The sequence below is a fragment of the Myotis nattereri genome (assembly GCF_964212035.1).
Source record: "Myotis nattereri genome assembly, chromosome: 3".
NCBI lineage: Eukaryota > Metazoa > Chordata > Mammalia > Chiroptera > Vespertilionidae > Myotis > Myotis nattereri.
The window spans coordinates 170780926-170804097 of record NC_138077.1 but is presented as its reverse complement, the minus strand read 5'-3'; the positions used below and the strand labels follow the sequence as shown (position 1 = coordinate 170804097).

At 38.9% G+C, this 23172-nt stretch overlaps 1 protein-coding gene across 1 annotated transcript in view; it reads left to right on the top strand.

The window, feature by feature from the left end:
* UBE2U (ubiquitin conjugating enzyme E2 U) overlaps positions 1-23172 on the top strand; it is a 58583-nt gene that overhangs the window by 19915 nt on the left and 15496 nt on the right. Inside the window, exons 4-7 of the mRNA XM_081088101.1 lie at positions 630-750; positions 3635-3686; positions 10424-10509; positions 17657-17738. Coding sequence (XP_080944227.1) covers positions 630-750; positions 3635-3686; positions 10424-10509; positions 17657-17738 — 341 coding nt within the window. The remainder of the gene's footprint in view (positions 1-629; positions 751-3634; positions 3687-10423; positions 10510-17656; positions 17739-23172) is intronic.

Sequence of the window (23172 nt, the reverse complement as noted above, 5' to 3'; positions counted from 1 at the left end):
AAAAAAATAAAACTTTACATTTACACATGAGGGTATATTTGGGTAACAGATAAAACAAAATTATGTATTAAGGCTTGTGTTCATTTCATTATCCCTCTAGATCAGCGGTTCTCAACCTGTGGGTCGCGACCCCTTTGGAGGTCGAACAACCCCTTTCACAGGGGTCGCCTAAATAAATCCTGCATATCAGATATTTACATTACGATTCATAAAAGTAGCAAAATTACAGTTATGAAGTAGCAATGAAAATAATTTTATGGTTGGGGGTCACCACAACATGAGGAACTGTATTAAAGGGTCGCGGCATGAGGAAGGTTGAGAACCACTGCTCTAGATCATCAAATGATTAGTTTGGTATCTGTAGTAGTTTCTTTTTTTTTAATCCTCAACCAACGATATGCTTTCATTGAATGTCAACTGTAATTGAAAAATAAAATTAACAAAGAAGACAAGATCAAGAGTTTCTTGAGAGTAGGGACCCTGCCTAATTGTGTTTGTATCATCTTTGGGTAGATATGTTGTAGGAGTTTAATAAATGCTTCTTGAACATTGTATGTATTGGTTGCTCGTTTTGCTTCGAGAAAAAATTTACTAAAAAAAAACACTGTGTCCCTTATTTTTTCTTATAGGTTATGCTTTCTAATCCAGTGCTAGAAAATCCAGTGAATCTGCAAGCAGCCCAAACACTGATTGAAAGTGAAACTGTATACAAACGAATAGTTCAGAAACTTTTCCGTGAGAAATTAACATGTAAGAAATGCCTACTTATCATTTGCCAGTTATTATTTATATATTTATAGCAGATAAATGATCTAGCAAATAACTGTTATATAAAAGAATATTTTCTTGTATCCATTTTCAGTAATGAAATTATACTAAGATCTCCCCTACTGTACCTCTCTGTCAAGCCAATTATGTGATCTTTTTTAAAGATTATCAAAGATTGTCAGCTTAGTATCTTTAAATGTAATGGTCATATGCATGGGTGGTGCCAATTAAAACTAGTCTACCCATCATAAAGCTACGACATCTAGTTTTAATTCTTTGATCTATAATGGATATTTCCTAGATTTCCCTGGCAGCACCCCAGGTATTACTGATCTGGGATTCCCTTCCTCTTGATTAGCAAAATACTCAGCTTTTTTCTTTTTCTTTCTTTTTTTTTTTTTTAAGACAGTACGCCCACCCGCTACCCTCCACCACCTCCAGGTATTCCTTCTAAGTGACTATGTGGAATGGTATCTGAGGCTCTTCAGTCTTTCTCTCTATTGACTACTGTTTATCAGATACCCTTGGTTTGATCACTTTCACTCTGCCAGTAACCTCTACATGACTCCTAACTCCATCACCTCCATGGCTCCTGTTTCTGCAGTTAGCAGAACAATGCTCTTGGCTGCTATGCCCAGAAGGGTTTGCCACAAGGGAGGGTTGGGCCCATAGTGACATGGTTATTTCCTTTCTATCCTGCCCCTCCTCTTCTGCAGTGCACAACCTTGCATAGTAGCCGGCATCATCACCTCTTTAGTCAGCAGGCCTTGCTGTTTCAACTTATTCCTCTGTTCTTACTTCTCTCTCATGTGTTTTATCTCTCAGATGCCCATTCTCTCTTTTCCCAGTCCCCTTCTAAAACCTGCTGGTCCATTAGCTAGGTCTGTACAATTGGAACCAAGTTCAGATGTTTCTCCACAGGGCTTCTGGGTCTGATGCAAATGAAGCCGTTTGGATCAGGCATCTTTTCTGGTTTGTCATGATTGCCAGGAGGTTCCTCAAACATTCCCTGACGGTTTTGAGGCCTGTTTGTACACAGAGGAGTCACATTTCTTTACCCTGACCACATTTGTAACCTGCCAGAACACCATCTCATCCACGGCTGTATCCTCTGTATCCTCTGCACTCAGTAATCATTTATGAATGAATGCAGGAAGGATACATATCACTTAACCTTTTGTTGAGCCCTGCAGGACTATCATTATAAAGGGAGATTCTGTAACAAAGCTATGTCCATATTCTGGTGAATGGAGATTTAAAAGCTCGTTTTAAAAGCATTTTATACAACAGATGATTCTATGCAACCGATTTTGTGTTTGCCCTGCAGAGAGAAAGGATGAGAAGGAAACTAAACAAAAATTGTCTTTTCCTTTTGTCCTCCTGTCTGGTAGGCATCAGCCTTCACCCCTTTCACTTCTTCAACTTTGCCATCAAACCGCACAGAAAAGCTGTCCAAATTGCCAAATCACCCAGCAAGTGAGCAACAACACAGATAATGCTTTGGCAGGTTTGGAGACAGTTTCCTCTCAATTGTAAAGACCCTGTTGCCTTCTTGTTGCCAGGGTTGCTCTTAAGAAGCCTGATTTCCTTCAGATGGCCAATTGCTCACATGCAATAGATTGTCTTTCTGGAAGCTTTAAATTCTTCTCTTTATTCCCAGTGATCAGAACTTTCTTGATAATGTTTCTTGGTGTCGTTTTTGTGTGTGTTTTGTTTTGTTTGTTTTTTTCTCCTCGGTTCACATGTAGGGCATTTGATAGGTGGTTTAAATCTGATTTTTAAAACTTTAATCCTTTAGTTTTGGACATTTTTCTTATGTAATTTCTTTTATAATTTATTTCCCCTTCATTTTCCCTGTGCTTTCATTTAAATATCCAGATACTTAGATGTGGGATCTATTGATCCTTTAATTCTTAAAGAAATCTACTTTTTCCTGTTATCCATCTCTTTGTTTTTTTGTTCTATATTCTAGAAAATTTTCAGAAAAGTATGTCTCTGTTTTTCTCCCTGTTTATTTGTTTTGATGACTCTCTTTCATGATATTGAATTTACTCAAATGTCTAGGATCTTTGACTATTCATATGATGAACATATGGTGAATGGAAATCAGTCATTAAAAAGATGGGGACTATTTAACTACAGACTGGACTTGTGGACGGTTTTGTTTCATTGCAGGGTTATTCCGTGGAGGGTACCATTAGTTACCATTGGTTAGGCTTGAAGCCGTTAGTTAGGCTTGACTATTTCCCCTGAGATAAATCTGGGAGAGAGACGCTAGCTGCTCACACTCTGGGAGCAGGACAGTGGGGGAGAGTGGGCATTTTATCTCTTCAATATGAATTATTTGATTTAGTCACCACTTTCAGTCCCTTACCACACTCTTGTTCTGCTTTGTGCCTAGTCTCCTCCAGGCTTGAGCCTCTCTGACTCAGTTTCTCCAGAGAGTACACCTCCTTCCTCCTACCTGGGCAGTGGTGACCATCTGGGTGCACAGGATGAGGGGGTCGATCTTGGTTGGCTGCGCTGTTCCTCTCGCCTTTCTGAGGTATCTGGCACCTCCAGTTTCTGGATTGTTACTCACGTTCTGAAGTGTAAATCTGCCTGCTTTTTATTGCCCCCACCCTTCCACCCCCTCCACCCCCACCCATCACGTAGTTAGGTTTCAGATATCTACATCCTGCTAGACAGTTAGCCCTTTCCACCGGTTTCCATCTTGAAATTTTTTTCTTGCCATCTTTGTTGGCTCTCCTTGAGGTTTTATACCTTATTTTAATTCCCCTATTACCATTTTATTGAGGGTTTGGAAAGAGTGCACATAAAGCCATGTATTCAATCTTCTAAGTAAAGCAGAATCTTTTCTTCACAGTGAATAAAGACAACAGCTCTGATTTATTGAAAGACTCAGATAAATTAATCAGGTAAGTTTTTCTTCATACAATTCTATGGCAATTTATTTACTAAAGGGCTGTTTATTTAAACTGTTTACATGATCTCTCATAATTGAATTATTTTTTGACTCAGAAAAGGAAGTAGATATCTTTCCTCTTACAATACATTTTTAAAATTTTTTCAGGGAGAACGTGGAAAATTATTGAATTCTTTCTAGGTGATTACATTAATGTTGAAAGGAACTATATGAACTCACCTAGTCTTTTAATTTTGATAGTGTTGAAAAGAAAAAGCATGTTGTGAACATAGTGAGTACAAATCATTATAGACAGCAGAAATCCAAGCGATTTAGGAGAAGGTAGGTTCTAGAGAAAATGGTGAGGATAAGGGCAGAAGCCACTGTACCTTTTTGGAGACAACCTGACAATGTGGCATAAATTCAGCCTTGAACCCACGCACCAGGTATAGGTCAGTGTTCTCCTATATCGTTCTGCAGGTATATGTTGTTTGGCTTTCTGGTTATATAGATGTAGTCTTTTGTCAACAGTCATCAATTTGTATGCTTAATATCTGTGTTTTACTGAATGCAAATTATACTTTAAGTTAATCTAAAAATAGTCAACTATCTTTGCAACTCTTTTTATAAGTCTAGTTATTTCAAAAAAAATTTATTTGAATAAAGGTATCATAACTTTTTTCAGTGGGTGGAGGAAATGGGTATACTTCCAAACTTCCAAACTCTGATTCTAAAATATGAGATTATTTCAAGAAAGACAAATTATAGCCTAACCGGTTTGGCTCAGTGGATGGAGCGTCGGCCTTTGGACTGAAGGGCCCCGGGGTTCGATTCCAGTCAAGGACATGTACCTTGGTTGCGGGCACATCCCAGGAGGGGTTGTGCAGGAGGCAACTGATCGATGTTTCTCTCTCATCAATGTTTCAAACTCTCTATCTTTCTCCCTTCCTCTCTGTAAAAAAATCAATAAAATATATTTTTTTAAAAAGACAAATTATAGACCAATATCTCTCAGAAACACAGGTGCATAAATCTAATCAAAATATTAGCAAATTGAATCCACTGATAAATAAAACATGATACTACATCATGACCAAGGGGGCTTGATTTCAGGAAAGTTAGGTGGGTTAAAATTTGAAAATCAATCAGTGTAACTCACCCTGTTAAATAAAGGGGAGGGGGGCACAAAATGATCTCAATTAATCCAGAAAATATATTTGCTAGAATTTAACACCCATTCATGATAAAAATTCTCAGCAAGCTAAGAATGAAAGATAATTTCCTTATCCCAATAACCTTATACTTAAATGTGAAATGTTGGAACGCTTTTTCTTCTGAGTTTAGGAACAAGACAAGTATCCCATTATCACCACTTCTAGTTAACACTATACTGGAGGTCCTAGCTAGTGCAGTGAGGCAAGGAAAAGAAAGATAAGCTCTGAAGTTTGGAAAGAATGAAGTAAGTATCTTTATTAACAGACTAGAGGTCCGGTGCACGACAATCATGCACTGGGGGGAGGGGTCGGTCCCTCAGCCTGGCTTGTACCCTCTCACAGTCTGGGACCCCTCAGGGGTTGTGCACCTGCCTAAGCTGGCAGGTAGACATCCCCAGAAGGGTCCTTAGAGCTGCCACCAAGGTGGAAGAGGCTCCCACCGCTGCCGTGGCGCTCGCCAACCATGAGCCCGGCTTCTGGCTGAGCAGAGCTCCCCCTGTGGGAGCACGCTGACCACCAGGGGGCAGCTCCTGCATTGTATGTCTGCCCCCTGGTGGTCAGTGCACGTCATAGCAACCAGTTCTGAAGTTGGATCAATTTGCATATTAGGGTTTTATTATATAGGATAATAGGATTATTTACATAGTAAAATCAAAATGAATATACAAAGCTTGAAGATTAATGAGTGAATTCAGCAACAACCCTGACTACAAGGTGAACATTTAAAAATCAACTATATTTTTGTATACTAGCAACCAACACATAGAAAGTGAAATTTTAAAAACACTGCTACAACAACAAAATTTAACAAAGACAACTATATTGAAAACTGTAAAATCTGGGGGGAAATTTTAAAGACCTAAAGAAATAGAGATATACAATGTTTGCAACTTGGGAAGAGTCAACATTACCGTAATGCCAATTCTTCCCAAATTAATCTATGGATTCAATTCAATCTCAGTCAAAATCTTAGCAGTATTTTTCTGGAATCAACAAGGTGATCCTCAGCACAATTTGCCATAGCTAAGATTTAGAAATAGCCTAAGTGCCCATCAGCAGATGAGTAGATTAAAAAACTGTGGTACAGCTCTAACAAGTTTGGCTCAGTAGTTAGAGCATCGGCCTGCAGACTGAAGGGTCCCAGGTTTAATTCTGGTCAAGGGCATGTACCTTGGTTGCGGGCACATCCCCAGTAGTGGGTGTGCAGGAGGCAGCTGATCGGTTTCTCTCTCATCAATGTTTCTAACTCTCTATCCCTCTCCCTTCCTCTCTGTAAAAAATCAATAAAATATATATTTTTTTAAAAACCTGTGGTACATCTACACAATGGAATACTACACTGCTATAAAAAAGAATGAACTTTTATCATTTGCAACAGCATGGATGGACCTGGAGAGCATTATGCTAAGCAAAATAAACCAGTCAGGTCATGATCTCACTCATATGTGGGATGTAATGAACAACATAAACTGATGAACAGAACTAAATTCAGAGACTAAGAAACACTGATCAGACTGTCCAACCTCAGAGAGAAGGTGAGGGTGGGGGTGGTTAAGAGATCAACCAAAGGACTTGTATGCATGCATATTAGCATACCAATGGGCACAGACACCTGGGGGTTGGGTGTGGCGGGGTGGGGGGGGGGGTCACTGGGGAAAAAGGAGACATGTAATACTTTAAACAATAAAAATGAAAAATAAATACTAGTAAAATGTATCTAGAAATGCAAAGGATTTAGACTAGCAAGGCAATTGAAGAAGAAGGACAAAGAAGATTGACATTCCTAGATATCAAGATGTACTAGAATGTGAGAATAAATTTTGCTCCAATTGGATCTTTTTAGGTCAGGTTCCTATCCCCGAACTTGTCACCATTGTTGGACAGCCCTGAATTCACCAGGCCCTGACTTAGAGCCAGGGGTGGGGGCAGTTCCATCAGACCGAATGACATTTACACAATGGGAGAAGAACAAACTAGTTGTTCAGGAGGCAACCACAATGTCCCCTGTGACAGCCTTCCTATACATAAGATTTTACCGGACCAGAACCTTGTTAAGTAAGAGTTTGTCAGCACAGAGAGCAAAGGAGTCTCTGGCTGGAACTGCTTGCACAGACACCGACATGGGATGTTACAGTGTGCTCAGGGTCAGCCGGAGGTTCCATGCGATGGTGCCTCTGGGCGTGTGTGTGGATGGTGGGAGTAAAGGTTGGAAAAGACTTGATGATGAAGAACCTGGAGTTCTATCAGAGTTTAGATTTCATCCTATGGAATTAGGAAATCAAAGGTGTCTTTCACACAGAGACATGGTAACCTGGAATAGGGAGAGGCTGAGATAGAAAAACAGTTAGGAAGCTGTTTAGAGTTTGCAGGAGAGAAGTGATGAGGTACTTATCTGAGTCTGTTCAGATGACCAGCTGACACTGGGCACTGAGGGGTACTGAAGCCTCTCCTTAGCTCTTTCCATAGTTGATTTCATTGAGTGCCCACAAGGAACGCGGGACAGACTCTCTCTCTCTCTCTCTCTCTCTCTCTCTCTCTCTCTCTCTCTCTCTCTCTCCCTCTCTCTCTCTCTCTCTTGGTTTTATAGGTGAGGAAACAGGAGTAGAGGGTTAGGGCCTTTTCCCAGCCAGGAAGCCACAGTGCCAGAGTGCTTCCTCCCGGGCCAGGTGATTCCAGAGCCGGTGCTCTTAATCAGGATACTAAATGACGCCATACCCAGAGACACTAGAGGCTTAGTCCTTAGGCTTTGTTACGGCTGGCATGTTGCTTCCCCGAAATAGCACTAGCACAGTTCTCTGCTCCCCGAAATTTCCCTGTTGTTTCTTTCACTGGCTCCTCTCAGCTATGAACTGGTTTCTGCTCTTTCTTTTCTAAACACTTAATTACTCTTCTGGAGTTTGTTTTCCCTAATGGCGTCATCTATCAACCTTTATGTTGATTTGACCCAAATCTCCTATTTCCAGTCTCAATTTCTCAATCACACTCCTAAAGGTCAGCACCTAAAACCCGTGTTTAAAATTAAACTCATATTTTACTTCGGTTTCTCTAGGCGCTTTCTATTAATAGCAAAACGAACCGGTCATCTGGGCTTTAGGAGAATATTTGACCCTCAAATTCCTTCACCTTTCACACCCAAAGCAGTCCAGTCTGTTCTTTGCTGTTGATTCATCTCCCCCCTTTCATAATCTTTGCTCTCATCCTAGTATTAGCTCTCTATGTCTCTTGCCTGAATTATTTCATTTGTTTCTTCAGTTGTCCCCCAGCATTTAATTTCCCATACAATCCGCCCTGCATACTAATGCCAGAAAAAAACTCTTATACACTGATTTCATAATTTGCTTGCCTTGTTGGAGAACTTCTGATGGCTCTCTATCACCTAATAAATCAAGATGACTGAGTCAACTCTAATCCATTCTCTGCCTAAATCTGAAGTCCCTGCATTGCCCAGTTTCGCTTATTTTATCAAATTCCAACGCCTCTGGAATTGGAACTCTCCACTCTCGTCGATTATCTTGTTACTATCATCTTCCCCCCAGCACGCCCTGTATGCACAGGCCAGGCTCCTCCCCATGGGAGCTGTTAATTGCCATCTTTCCCTGGCTGAAAATGCTGCTTTCCTTGTTTCCAGGGCCACAACACAAGTCACTCTTTCCCTCTTGGCTCCAAAACAAAGTTATCTCTCCCTATTCCAACCTCTTCTGCTTACTGCCATTGCCAGAGAAGTACCTGCCATCATCCTCTCCAGATGCTTGTGTTAGATGCTGTAACACTTCACGATGTTAATATGTAAAGCGGTGCTATTGACTAATTCAGGTAGACATCTTATTTTCCCCGGTAATGAGCTCTGATGTTCAGTTTTACATGATGTCATCTACTTTTTCATATTCGTAAGGCTTCATAAAGTCCTGGTATTGGCTGAAACTATAAACGTGTATTTTTTATCCTGTGTCTAACCCTGTAAACTTAGCCGTTTACCTGAATAGTAGTAAAATTGTTACCATTCTCTTCTTTTAAGGGGCCGTTTCCTTTACAGAAGTGAAAATGCAAATATTCCCAGGTGTTTAGGACATTCTTTGCATATTCAAGCTATACGAAAGTGATGCCTTTTAGAGTAATACTTTTAATTATTCTGGAGGAAGAAAAGAAAGCCCCCGGAGGCTAACAGTTTGAAACTGAGCAGGACACTGTTGGGGAGGAGGGGAGGGTCAGGGGTCATCGTCAAACAGACAAAAGACAATGGAGACTATTGTGCCTGAAGATGGTGTATTTTTTTCCAGAGACAGTGTGTTGACAGTTTCCTTCCTCTTGGGTCATTGTTGTCTGCTAAGTGATCTGTGACAGCAAATTGATCACCAGCTTTTTCATGCAGGAGACATAATGCAGCCTTTCATTTCGTTACCTCCGTTGCCAAATGCCGAAACATTTCTTTGGGAAATTAATGTTAGTTTAGTATATCATTTAGTAGTAGAAAGCACCACCTTGTAGTTCTGGAAGCAATAGTAGCCGCGATTCATTTATCTTCACCAAGTTTCAGATTCCTACGTAGGTGTGATTGCAAAAGCAATAACACGTTTGAAAAATGTTAGTCTTAAAATGAGGTGTCTGCCATTGTCAGTTAAAGAAATGAATGCGTTAACACATTTAGATATTGCCCCATTCGTTTCAAAATGTAGTCAAATATTTACTTTCAGGCACCTATAAAAATTAATGCCAGTAGACCTGTTCTAACGGGAAAGTTGTTTCTTCCTCCAAAAAGCTAGGAGCCTAAAATGGAACACAGACATAAGGCCTTTTACATCTGCTGCTCAGCCATCTCAGCCAGTCAGGCAGTGAGCTCACGGGTCTGAAAAATATCCCAAAGTAACGTTTTGTTTGTAGAATGTTGAGAATCTCTGCCCTCAAGAAATCTGTAGGAAAAAAATTGGAAAGGCAGTTATTTAAGAAACCATTTCACAGTTCCTGTTTAATACTTTACAGCAACTGTTGCTTTCCAGTTAGGACAGAGGAACATTAGCCCGGGGAAGTAAACCCGCAGGCAGGAATCCCAGGAAAGAGTTGCAGGTTCTGCTTTGATAATGGCCGAATTCTGTGTCAAAATTAAACTAATCTCAATGCTGGTGTTTCATTTCTCCTCATAATAAAGGAGAAATAAAGGTGACTTGACTAACATTCGGCATAGTAATGTAAGACAGTTATCTATTGAAGGAAGAAAATGTACAAGTATGAGCCTTTCCTTGCAGTTCTTGTTCAGTTAGCCATGGAAGGCAGATAACTTATACCTGCTGTTGTTGTTTATATACCACACACATGGGCGCACACTTATATCTATTATTGAAAAACGATTTGGATGGGTTTTCATCTTTGTGATTTGTGTGTATCAGTGGAGGAATTAATACGTCGGGTTTGTTAAAAACTGCGAATCAGTTTAATGTCTTGTGACAAGATACTGTTATCTGAAGCAGTCCACTCTGATAAAATAATATTAAAAAGCAAACTTGCAGACTACTCACTGTCTGACTTTAATTTATGTTCTCAGAGCAATCAGAGTCTCATTTGACGATTACCACAAGACCTGGTCTGACCTAGCTACGTCCAAGGCTGCGGAGAGTTTCAGAACCCCACGTAAGCCGGTCTCCCCCCATCCCCGGTCCTGGTGGGTCATGTTCATCTAATAATCATTCTCAGCGTGTCTCGCTCTTAAAGACTCGCCGACATATATTTGCAATTTGAAGGTGATAAACTTCTCGGTTTGTTCTACATACGAATCAACTTAATTTCGTTCCTCTTTTGTTTAGCACCTTGGACTGGCATCTGATTAAAAACCAGAAGGAAAGATAGGCAATTGGAGGAATAAAAGGTGACAGTCTCTATCTTAAGAGGTTTAATTTACTCCCCTCACCCCAGAAAAAAGCCTTCACAGCAGATGGAACCTTTCTGATTCTAAACACTATTAATCTTCAAAGCCAGAGAACATATTAAGTAGAAAGACACACACACATATACACACACAAAAACACACCCATATAAAACTAGGGCTTTCAATTATATCAATCTAAGGCCATCAGACATTAGGAATTAAAAAGACAGGGGAGAGCTGGACAACTTTGGAGTCCCATTTAATCAAATCTTTAGAGTACTATTTCATTATTTGGGTCCAAGTAGGTTATCCAGTCGATACACACTTACTGAAATATGGTTTTGCTTCAGTTATTCTGCTGAATGGTGCATTCTGAAATTGCCAGTGACTTCCCAATTCCCAGATTCAGTAATTCAGTAATTATTTTTCAGTCTTTATCTTGTGCTCGCATCAGCTAAGCTGTCCTTGTATTAGATAACACTATATATATATATATATATATATATATATATATATATATATATATATAGAGAGAGAGAGAGAGAGAGAGAGAGAGAGAAAGAGAGAGAGAGAGAGAGAGAGAGAGAGGTAGAGAGAGAGAGAGGTAGAGAGAGAGAGAGAGAGAGAGATGACATCCATGTTTTCCTCTTCTCTTAGCGATCCTCTGCCTCTTTCCTTAGAAAAAACTTTGTTATTCAGCCCTCTCTACCCACTTTCTCTAAGAGACCTCATCTACCACTCTGGTCTTCATTAGCCTACCTTCCAGTAATCCCTAAAGCCTCATCACTAGCCAGGTCCTCTCCTGGATTCTGCAAGCATGTTTACAACTGAGCATGGACATCTCATACTTAGGATGTCATTACCTAAAACCTTATCCTTCATACCTCTCTAGATTAGTGTAGATCACCATTCTTACATTTACTTGCCTGAACCAGAATTACAGAAGTTTCCTAGGCCTCTTTATCTCCCTCATTAAGTCTTGTTGCTTTTATCTCCTACAACATCATGAATGTTTTCCCTCCACTTCACACCACCCCATCCACAACCACTGCCTTAATTTGTGGTCTCATCAAATTTCACCTCATCATTGTAATGGTCTCATAATTGGTTTCAATAGAACAAAATATTGCACAGACAAAAATGTCCAGTTTTAAGGCACAAATTATAGCCAAAAAGTAGCACTCAGCTTACATATATAAAAAAGTAAGTTGGATCTTTCAGGATGTTGGTTATTAATTATTTCGTGAATAAATATTAACCTTCCTTACTCACTTATGGATTAATGGTTAAAACACATAACTTAAGGTGCTTGAAGAGACACAGTCTTACTCTGGATGGCTGGCTCAGTTGGTTGAGCATTGTCCCGTGCACCAAAAGGTCACTGGTTCAATTCCCAGTCAGGGCACCACTTGCCCAGGTTGACCATAAGCTGTTGCTCTCACGTCAATGTTCCTCTCTCTCTCTCCTTCTCTCTCTCTCTCTCTCTCTCTCTCTCTCTCTCATCAGTAAAAACATAGATAGATAGATAGATAGATAGATAGATAGATAGATAGATGATAGATAGAGGTAGAGGTAGAGGTAGAGGTAGAGGTAGAGGTAGAGGTAGAGGTAGAGACTGTCTTTAGTAACTCCATCCACATAAAGAATTTTATCATTTTTGATACCAGGGTATGTGAATGTTTACTTCATTTCAGAAGTTAGTGGTTGGTTGCTGTTCAGTCAATTCAGCAAACATATCTTGAGTGCCTACTATGTGTGAGGCACTGAGGAGCTCAGGTGCCTTCCAGGAAGCAGAAACCCTTATCAAACCCTGTCAAGAGGCAATTGGCACATTCAGGGAATGACTCACCGTCCAACTCCTTCAACCAAAAACCAAACCGATTGGTAGAGAATGGCTTTTTATGGGATAACATGTAAAGATAGGGAGGCATTTGGAGACTCCAAACTGCTAGGAGGGAAAAAATGAAGCACATGCCAACACTGAACAAAATTTGGAAATTATTGTGTTGCACTAAAGAACAATTTAAAATGGAAGGATAATGAAATGCCACTGACTGCAGTTCCCCTTCAAAAGAGTCCGATACAACGTTTTTAACGTGGTTCTTCTTTCTGGGCCACTAACCTAGCAAGTCATTCACCCTCTTTGCGAAGGCAATAGCTGGTAATGGTTACCTCTAGCCCAGAAGAATTTCTGAGACTTTGATTCCAGCCCTTGCTGCCATATTTCTTCATCACCCTGACTCTTCTTCCTCCAGGGACTTGTTATAAGAATATTTCAAGAGCTTTCTTTTAATAATAACCAGCACTTAATTTTTTTTTAAATATATTTTATTGATTTTTTACAGAGAGGAAAGGAGAGGGATAGAGAGTCAGAAACATCGATGAGAGAGAAACATCAATCAGCCGCCTCCTGCACACCCCCCACTGGGGATGTGCCCGCAACCCAGGTACATGCCCCTGACCGGAATCGAACCTGGGACCCTTCAGTCCGCAGGCCGACGCTCTATCCACTGAGCCAAACCGGTTTCAGCAATTTTTAAAAAATAAATGTAAATATTACATCTGCTGCTGGTCATTTTGTCTTTGGATAATTCAGCTGGATGAGATCCAATACTGCTTTTTTTATCAGCCTAATTTCCTGGCAATAATAAAGACGAAGCTTTTAGATTATAGAATGCATCCTCAACTACTCAGAAATAAAAGGGAAACTTCCAATAACTTCATTTTCTGCAGTTACATTCTTATCACTGGAGATATTATTAAGCTCTTGTGCATATTTTTAAAAGCTTTTTATTTTACAAATAGTGATGCGTGGTTATATTTTGATTTGGGGTAATAACTCTTCTCCACTTCTTTGTGCCACAAACCTATCAGTAGTCATGTGTGCCATAATGATAGTACGTTTATTCTTGTCTAGCATGGTTTCCAGAGTGTACTCTGTATTATGTTTTTTAATCACCCCAGTGTTATTCTTTTATTTGTTTATCAACAAATATTTATTAACCATCTAACACGTGTCATGCGCAGTGGTATGTCAACCCAGTGAGCTAGGCATTATTACTATAACTCTGTTTTACAAGTGAGAAAACCAAGACCAAGGCAAGCTAAGTAACTTACCTAAGGTCACACATGTAAGAGGGAGTAGCATATATTGGTAAAGAGTGTGAATTCTGGAGCCAGATTGCTCTGCCACTTACTGGCTGTGTGGCATTGGGGTACATTTCTTAACCTCTCTGCGTCCCAGTTCCTTTGTCTGTAAGATAAGAATGACTACAGCAACACCTCATGGGTTGAAGCGCTTACGGCTGCACCTAGCACATGAGTGTTCAATAAGTGTGGTTGTTATTAATTAGTACAAATAGGCTGTGGCCCAAGGACTTGAACCAGATCCTCTGACTCCACAGTTATTGCTTCTTGTCATACTCTACTGCCTTTATAATATGATATAAAGTGTTTATTTCTTTATAGCCAGAGATTTATTTTTAGTTGAATTTATTGGGGTTACATTAGTTAATAATACTATATAGGCTTAAGGGGTTCCATTCCATATGGCCTGAGGTTTAAATTCAAACTCTGAAGAATATGCAGTACGTGTTTTAATAATTGTAATTATTAGCTCATAATCATAGGCAATCATATGGGAAAATGTATGAATGATCCACCGTTCTCTGTCCATCACTACAGAATGGCAAATTAAAAGCTTGGCAGAGAACAAACCACTACATCTGGTTGTGGGCAACAGCACCTTAACGACAGAATATGATCCCCATAAGGAAATGTTTATGTTCGAGGAAAAGAATTCCTTCAGACCAGTGTACCCTGTAATATTGAGCGGGGGCTTCCTGATGTTTGCTGTCATCAAGACAGACCAAACAGCCTGAAGCATCCTGGGGATGCTTGCTTTCACCCTAGGAGACTTTCATTCTTTGAGTCTTTGAGCCAGAAACAAGGGCAAGTGTCTCTGAACTGCATTTAGTCTTGAGAGGCAGTATCGTCTAGTCCTCATGCCTGGTTCTAAGCCTTGACTGCTCATTAGAACCCAGAGGAGCTTGCAAAAATTCCCATGTAAAGGGCACACCCCCAGACCAATTACATCAAGAGCTCTCAGAGCAAGACCAGGCAGCAGTAGTTTTTAAAGCTCTCCAGGTAATTACAATGTGCAACCAAGGTTGGCAAGGCTCTAGCCGGAAGAGCATGATGCCAGAAGTTTGAGACTCCTTAGTCCTGTACAGGTTTGCCACATATAGTAACGTGAATTTAGGTCAGTCATTTAATGCTTTGTACTCACTTTTTTTTCCCATTTCTATTCATTGTCAAAAAAATCCCACTTTTATTTCAAGTTGCTGTGAGATAATATGTGTGAAAATAAAACCTGCTAAGGCAAGTTGGTGCTATTATATTTCTTTGGACATTGGCAGTCCCAGTAGTAGAAAAAAAATTTTTTAAAGATCAGCCTATACAGATGTTGGAAAAGAGGTGTGTCATGGCAAAAACAGAGTAGGAACAATACCTGGTAATCCTTGGGAGGGAAGGAAGAAATATTATGGAGTCGGTAGAAGTTGATTTTCTATCACAAACCACAAAGGCCAAGATACGGTAATAATGGGGGAATTTCTACTTCAAGGACTTCTGAGAGAATTTTACTGGTCCTTTCTTCTGCTCTCTCTCCTGTGCTCTCTCTCTCTTCCTCCTGTCCTCATTCCTCCATTATTTTCCTCCAATCAACAGGATTTATTGAACATCTTCTATCTCTAGGCAATGGACTGTGTGTTGGAGACAAGAAGATAAGTATTATGGTAAGCTTTTTGAGGAGTTTACAGGCAGGCGGTCAGAGACAGATAAGTGAAAAAAATTATAGGGATAAAATAGGCATATTAAACGTTTGTACAAATACTGTGACTTTTTAAAAAAAAATCTCTCAGATAGCAGAGAAAACAATGAATAAAATAAGTCAATGATGTCAAATTAATGGGAATAGTCAGGAAAGATGATCACACCATAATATATAAGAAAGAGACTGCTGTACATATTCAAATAGAAAATGTAGGAAAAGCAATTTCAAAAAATTAAGGAAATATATAAATTATTCTTGATTCAAATTTTAAATTTTGTCTAAGTAATATATAGTCACAATGAGAAGATTTTAGTCAATCTTTTGTTTGTTCATCTGTAAAGTGGGTATTATAGTGGTAACCACGGCATTCATACTTTACAAGTGCCCAGTATTTAGTAAGAACTCTATTAACATTAGTTATGATAATAATTTTAAGGGAACAATGAGACCTCACTAAGAATTCTTGGAAGCTCAGATTTCCTTCTTTAATAAAAGAGAGGAGTATATATCCAAATACCAATAGAAATAATATTAATAAAACCTCTAAGAGTATGTATGTAACTGGTATATGTTTGAAGAAAGAAAATAATTTTTAAATATTTTTATTGCTTTCAGAGAGAGGGAGAGAGAGAGAGAGAGAGAGAGAGAGAGAGAGAGAGAGAGAGAGAGAAACATGAAAGACGAGAATCATTGATCAGCTGCTTCCTGCACACACCCTACTGGGGATCGAGCCCGCAACCCTGCCATGTGCCCTTGACCAGACTCGAACCTAGGACCCTGCAGTCTGAAAGCCGACACTTTATCCACTGAGCCAAACCAGCTAGGGCACAAGAAAAGAAATTAAAATATAGATAGGAACATTGCTAGTGAAAATCATGTAATATTAATAAAAGAAAATTACTCAGTTTAAATGTTTTTATCAGTGACAAATTTCATCAGGCAAGAAGGGGATAATCAATCATTGGTAAAAACTAAGTCTCAGATACTGGCAAGATTGGTGGAAACATCTAGTTGGTTAAATAATTCACGACTGTAAACCTGGGACAATTAAAAGAAACAAAGAGATGACAGACAGACAGACAGACAAATAGATATGGTATACATGTGTATTTTATCTGGATCGAATCATATTTTATGTAAAATCTACCAGTGCCTTAAGCATAATAGATGTCAATAAACTATATGTGAATTTGAAGGCATGGGTTTTGTAATTTACCACAAAGATATGAGCGAGTGGTGTGATGTGATTTCCACAAAATACTAATGCAGATCCAAGATGTAGCACACAGATCGAGGGAAGCAGTAAGTCACTTGCATCTTTGCTATTCAAATGAAACTAAGATCTTTGGCTGGTTCTGGATGCAAACTTTAATAAGGACATTAACAAATGTCATTGCCAGGATGGTGAGGATGGTTGGGTCGCTGGAAAATCATGTCTTAGAAATAGTTGGTGGAACTGAGAGCTATCTCCAAATATTAGAAGGGCTCTCTCCCCCGGGGGAGGAATGAACTTACTCATGACAGCTCCAGAGGTCAGAACTGGACCAGTGGAAACTCAGCACTCAGATTATGGAAGGACACGGTGACTTTCTGTCTGTCTATCAATGGAAAGGCACAAAGAGGAAAGTTTTTTTGTGGTTAGCAAAGGATTTATTTACAGGCTGGATGGTCATCTGTTGCAGATTCTTTGGGAAAGATCAAGATCTCTAATGTCACTTTGAATGCCAGGATTTTACTTTGCTACTTGAAGTGCTCAGTTAGAATTTTGTTAAACTATGGTGTCTATAGTTTCTATATGAGTTATTTTAACACTTTCTTCACTATAAATGATACATAAAGAAATGTCACGATAATGAAAAGTTTTTAAGTCACAATCTACTTATATCAAACAATATCCAATATTACCAAGTTCAAATAAAAGGAAAAAATACGGAAAGTGTCTGAGCATTATCACATGATTTGCAGTATACAGTGTACATCATTGCCACATATCAACTTAATGAGAAGTGGATTATTTTAAACTTTGAACTCTCATTAAAGAATGCATAGATAGCTTCTTTTTTATACTCTAATTTCAGTGCTCGAGAATCCAGGTTTCATTGGACAGTATCATAAGTGGAAGAAAATGGAGCAAAAACATCAGAAAGAATGGAATTTAAAGTAAGTAATCTTAAGTGTCTGGAATATATTATCCTATTAACTTGAAAAATATTGACTATTCCACTTTCTACTATCTAACTGAACCATCAGAAAGAAACCCTTTGGAAAGAACTTACACTTTTTTTCTAAACATAATAAAAATAAGAAGTATTATTTTTTCCCCCTTTTATATGAATCCAGGTGGGAATCATCTTTGCTACCTATTGGTTGCCAAAAATGGATAAAGGACCAGAGATAGAAATAGGAATAGGAAAATAAAAAACCTTAACTTGTTTATATATCATCAAATAGCTTTTCATCCTTCTCAGAGCTCCTAATATTTTTCCTCTCCCACAGATTTCTCACTCAGGAACCAAATATATTACATCTAATGAGAAAGTATGTCGTAAAGTACAGAAATAAAGTATGATTGTATCTTCAGAAATCAGACTCTTAGGCAGCTTTAAGGAAGGGATCTCCGTCTCATCTTAGGCTCTTGACTTCCAAAGGCAGTTTTTCTGCTTCCTGATGCAAGAGCGAAGACTTCATCTCCGCTCTGTGGTGTGGGTTGGGTTGTAGTAGTCATTTATCCCGGTGGGCTTATTTCAAAGTACTGAGTGTGCTACCACAAAACTAGGGGAATTAAATATCCCCCCCCCCTATTTTTTTGCATTAACCTCATTTACCTCATTTTTTTAGATCTTTGACTTGTTAGCCTGTGACCTCTTTTCCAGATGGAAATACAGGATCAGTAAACATAATGTGCTGCATTTTGGATTTGTGTAGGAATCAAGGCTCTTAAAATATACTTTCCTGCCCTTTAGCATCAGACTTCAGATTGGGTTTTCAGTAGGATATTCTTTTTCCAGTTGACTCTGGCAACAGCTCCTCTTAAAGCCAAAGTGGAGGAAAGCTCTTCCATTAGATGCCTTTCTGTTTTCAGAATAAATTATAGGTAGTAGAGAAGTTTTATTAAACAGAATTTGAAAAGCACGCATGGTGTGTGTTTTTTCTTGAAGTCATGTTTTAAGTTTCATTTAAGAGTTAAAGAAACATACTCAGAACATAAAGTTAATTTTGCTTTGACGTGACTTCCTTTTTTATTTCCTTTAAGAGAACTGCTTTGTTTTATTTGTTTGATCATATATTCATTATGTAATGCCAGCATCCCACAAAACCCCCAAATTTAGAAAAAGTAGGACCATGTCATTTTCAACTTATCCATCCACTTCTACATATGGCTGAAATAATTGCAAGCTGTTTGAGTGCTAGAACATTTTTCCAAATACATTATTTTGAAGTTATAGGTCAAATTATCATGTGCGTGGTGACCTTGTCAGAATGAAACTCTCACACCTTATGCCTTCTGGTGGTTGATGAGAATATATTTATATCATAATATTTGCTTCTTTTCTATATTGGAATTGATTAGCTAAAAAAAAAAAAACCCACACTAAATAAAGTTTTTAAAAGATAGTACATTTATCTGTATAATTTTATTGTGCCATAAATATTTGAGTATGCAAAAATCTAAAGTATGGTGGAATCGACTTTTTTTCAGATAATTATTAAAAGTCTCATATTCATCAAAATATATGAGGTACAATGAAGTGGTCAATTCATAGAGACAAGTAGAAAATATTTGGGGATCTATGCAAGTGAGCGATTGGTCTACATGTCCATGCTATATCACATATGCATCTTTCTGTTTTTATGTTTGAAAATGCTTTTCTTACACTGAAATTTCCTATTAAAAACAAAACAGGAAATGCAAATTGAGAATCTTTCAACTGCATAGCATTAGAAACAGAGAGACTTATCTTTCCTGCTTCATATACCTCCTCCTACTGTCCTCCCATCCCCTCATCAATCAAGGTCCAATTCTTCAGCCACACTAAACTCTTTTGTATTACTGGGGACATAAGATCTTTTCACCTCTTTGTGCCTTCTGCCTGGGATATCTTGCCCAGTAGGGTCCTTGCCGGTGGTCTAGAGTCAGGATTGGTCTGAGTGAAAACGTGGAATGTGGAACGCTTAAGTGCAGGGGCGCTGGAGCCAGACTGCCTGTATTGGATCCTGGCTCTGCCAGTTATCCGCTCTGTGACCTTGGGCAAGTTATCTGAATTCTTTGTACCTCAGCTTCATTCTCTGTTAAAGGACAGTCATTACTGTACCTACACCCCTTTGAGGCTGTGAGGACACTACGTAAGTTAATACATGTACGATGCTTCAAATTGTATCTGGAACATAGTAAGCTCCCCCTGAGGTTCTCTATTATTCATGCTCTTCCTACTGTGGCTCTAGTTCAAGTTTCCGATGGAAAATCTTTGGAGGCAGCATGGGGAAAGGACATGCGCTTTAGAGTCAGACAGATCTTGAAGAAAGTCTTACCCACAGTGAGTTGGTTTCCTTGCCTATTAAATATAGATAACATGACCTCGGTTGCAAAGTTGTCTTGCATTTGATCTCTTGAATGAGATCGTATATATATAAAATTATATACCTGTTGACATATGGACATTCAATAAATATTAGTCCCTTGGGGCCGGGGAGAGATAAAAGCCCATGACCACCAACTTTTCAAATAAAAATAGTCTTGTCAGAAACATGTAAAAATTTTAAAATTTTTCTCAAGTTAGGAAAGTAATACCTAGCATGACTACATTTATTTTAGTCCCATTATATGCACATTTTTTTCCTCCCCTTTTCCACTACAACTCTACCCTCTCTTCTGCCTGGCAAAGTATTTCACAAGGAGGGCGTGAAGATACAGCTACGTAGTCTCTTTGTGAGCGGGTCCCTGCCATCCTCTCCTTCCACGCCACTCTCTCGCTAGCTCTTTCAGCCCCCGTGGCGTGGGACTTCATCTCTTCATGAAGAGTGACCAAGGCAGGGCCATTCTGGTAGCTCAGCACAGTACCTGTCCCACCAGCAGGCACTCAGGTAGTGTTTGTAGCATGATGCACACTTAACGTGTACCTTGTTTTCCCACTTAATAGGATTAAATATGAGGACAGTTAATTTTCAGAGAAATAAAATGTAGGTACTGACTTCTATTAAGGCCCATTCTGATGTAGAGATGATGGTTCTACTTAGGGAATTCTAAGGATGTAGTCCTAGAACAATGATTGAAAACTGGAAATATAAATGACTGTCATAAATATTTTACACAAATTCTTAAGTCTCACCCATGTTTTTAGTTAGTATTACTAGGTACCCATTGTCATTATAAGCACCTCATAAATAATTATGAATTGATCATTTGGTTTGGTGTTCATTTCTAAGGCTTTTTTTTTCTTTCCCATTGTGTTGCCTGCCTTTTGGCTATTTGTACAAATGCTTTATTTCAACCAAGACATGGGAAAAATATGAGTCTAGAATCTAATCAGTAGTTTGCATATATCTTCTCTGTAGAAAGACTGAAAGATAGAAAATCAGAAAGCAGTGCAAGCTATTTTTTTAAATTTTCTTACTTATGCACATACTAGAGGCACAGTGCATGAAATTCATGCATAGGGGAGGGGGGGTGGGTCCCTCAGCCAGGCCTGCACCCTCTCACAATCTGGGACCCCTCGGGGGATGTCCAACTGCTGGTTTAAGCTCAATTCCGTGGGCCTAAACCAGCAGTCAGACATCCCTCTCACAATCTGGGTCTGCTGGCTCCTAACCACTCACCTGCCTGCCTGATCCCCCCTAGCCACTCACCTGCCTGCCTGATCGCCCCTAACTGCCTCTGCATCAGCCCCTGCCACCCCATTTTCACCCAGAAGGATGTCCAGAATGATGTTCAGAAGGTCATTCTGCTGCCCAGTCTAATTAGCATGTTATGCTTTTATTATTATAGATAAAACTATTTTTATGTCATGATCTATAGTTAATGATTGCTTATGTGGTAATGGAAAGATCTATGCAAGTAGTCTAAGATTTTTCAGGCAGAAAGTTATCAATTCTGGATAAGTTTTACATTCTATATAGCTTTAGAAAGGGGTATTGCTCTTGTCTATCCATAGAAAGTATGGGAACTAACATGGCAAAGCACCTACTGTGTGCCAGGCATTCTCTCTTTGTTTCCTAACATAATACTGGCCATGCTGTTGTGGAGCGGACCTCTAAGTGTACACACACATCTCTAAGTGTAACTCCCAGGCATATCCATCAGCCTTCTTCAAAGCCAACTAGTCAACCTACACTCCAGGTCAAAGCACTTTCCTTGTTATAGGTCACAGCTTTAAGACAAGGGTCTTCGCCTCCCTTTCTGGAAAAGCAGAGGCAGCTAGTAATTATATGTAGTTTACTAATGAGGGAAACATGAGGCACAAAGAGACTAACCAGCTTGCCTGAACTTATTGATAAGCACATATTGTGTTTATAAATGAAAACTAAATGATTTCCAATCTGCCTATTAATATGTGCTTACATAAAAGCTTAAAATTTTCAGGTAACTGTAAAAATATTGCCTACCCAATTGAAAGCACAAATTAAGTCTATCTCCTATAAAAAGTTTTGTGGGGTTTTTGTTTTGTTTTGTTTTGTTTGGAGTCAATCTCAACATCTATTATTAAACAATGTTACTTCCTTTCTCCTATATATAAAAAATTAACATGTGCTATAACAAACACCAGCATAAAACTTTCTTATATTTATAGAATATACTCTGGATTTAATTTTACTATTTTTTTAAAAAAATATATTTTATTGATTTTTTACAGAGAGGAAGGGAGAGAGATAGAGTTAGAAACATCGATGAGAGAGAAACATCGATCAGCCGCCTCCTGCACATCTCCTATTGGGGATGTGCCCGCAACCCAAGTACATGCCCTTGACCGGAATCGAACCTGGGACCCTTCAGTCCGCAGGCCGACGCTCTATCCACTGAGCCAAACCGGTTTCGGCTAATTTTACTATTTTTTAATAAGAATGTAATATGCATTATTTCTAAGTTCCTGCAGTATGTGATTCTGTATGTGTTTTAACTCACAGAAGAATATGGTCTTGCTTTAGCATAACTATGTTTGATTCTCTTTTCTCCAATTATATAGAAAACATTTATGCTGGGTACATTAATTTAGTGGGTGTTTGTGCTATTCTTTCAGGTTAAACATTGTTTTTTATAGGGTTATATAATTATATATTTAATGCATTTTAAGGAGGAATGCTAGCTTTTTTTATTTCCCAAACCTTGACTGCCATCTTGTGGTTAAAAAGAAAATTGACATTAAAATGAGCCTAGGAAATGGTCCTTTGAAAATATACTAGTAGACATGGAAAAAATATAAATAAACGGGCGGGGTGTGTGTGGGGGGGGGGAATCTCTTTGTAAAAATAATTTCTTCCAAGCAACTGCTTAGTTTGTGCTTGGATGTTTTTAGACAAAATGAGTTCAGTACTTTAAAAAGCATTCAAATAGCTCGCATCCTCCTTTTAGCTTAAATGTAACATCTTATGATATTCAACC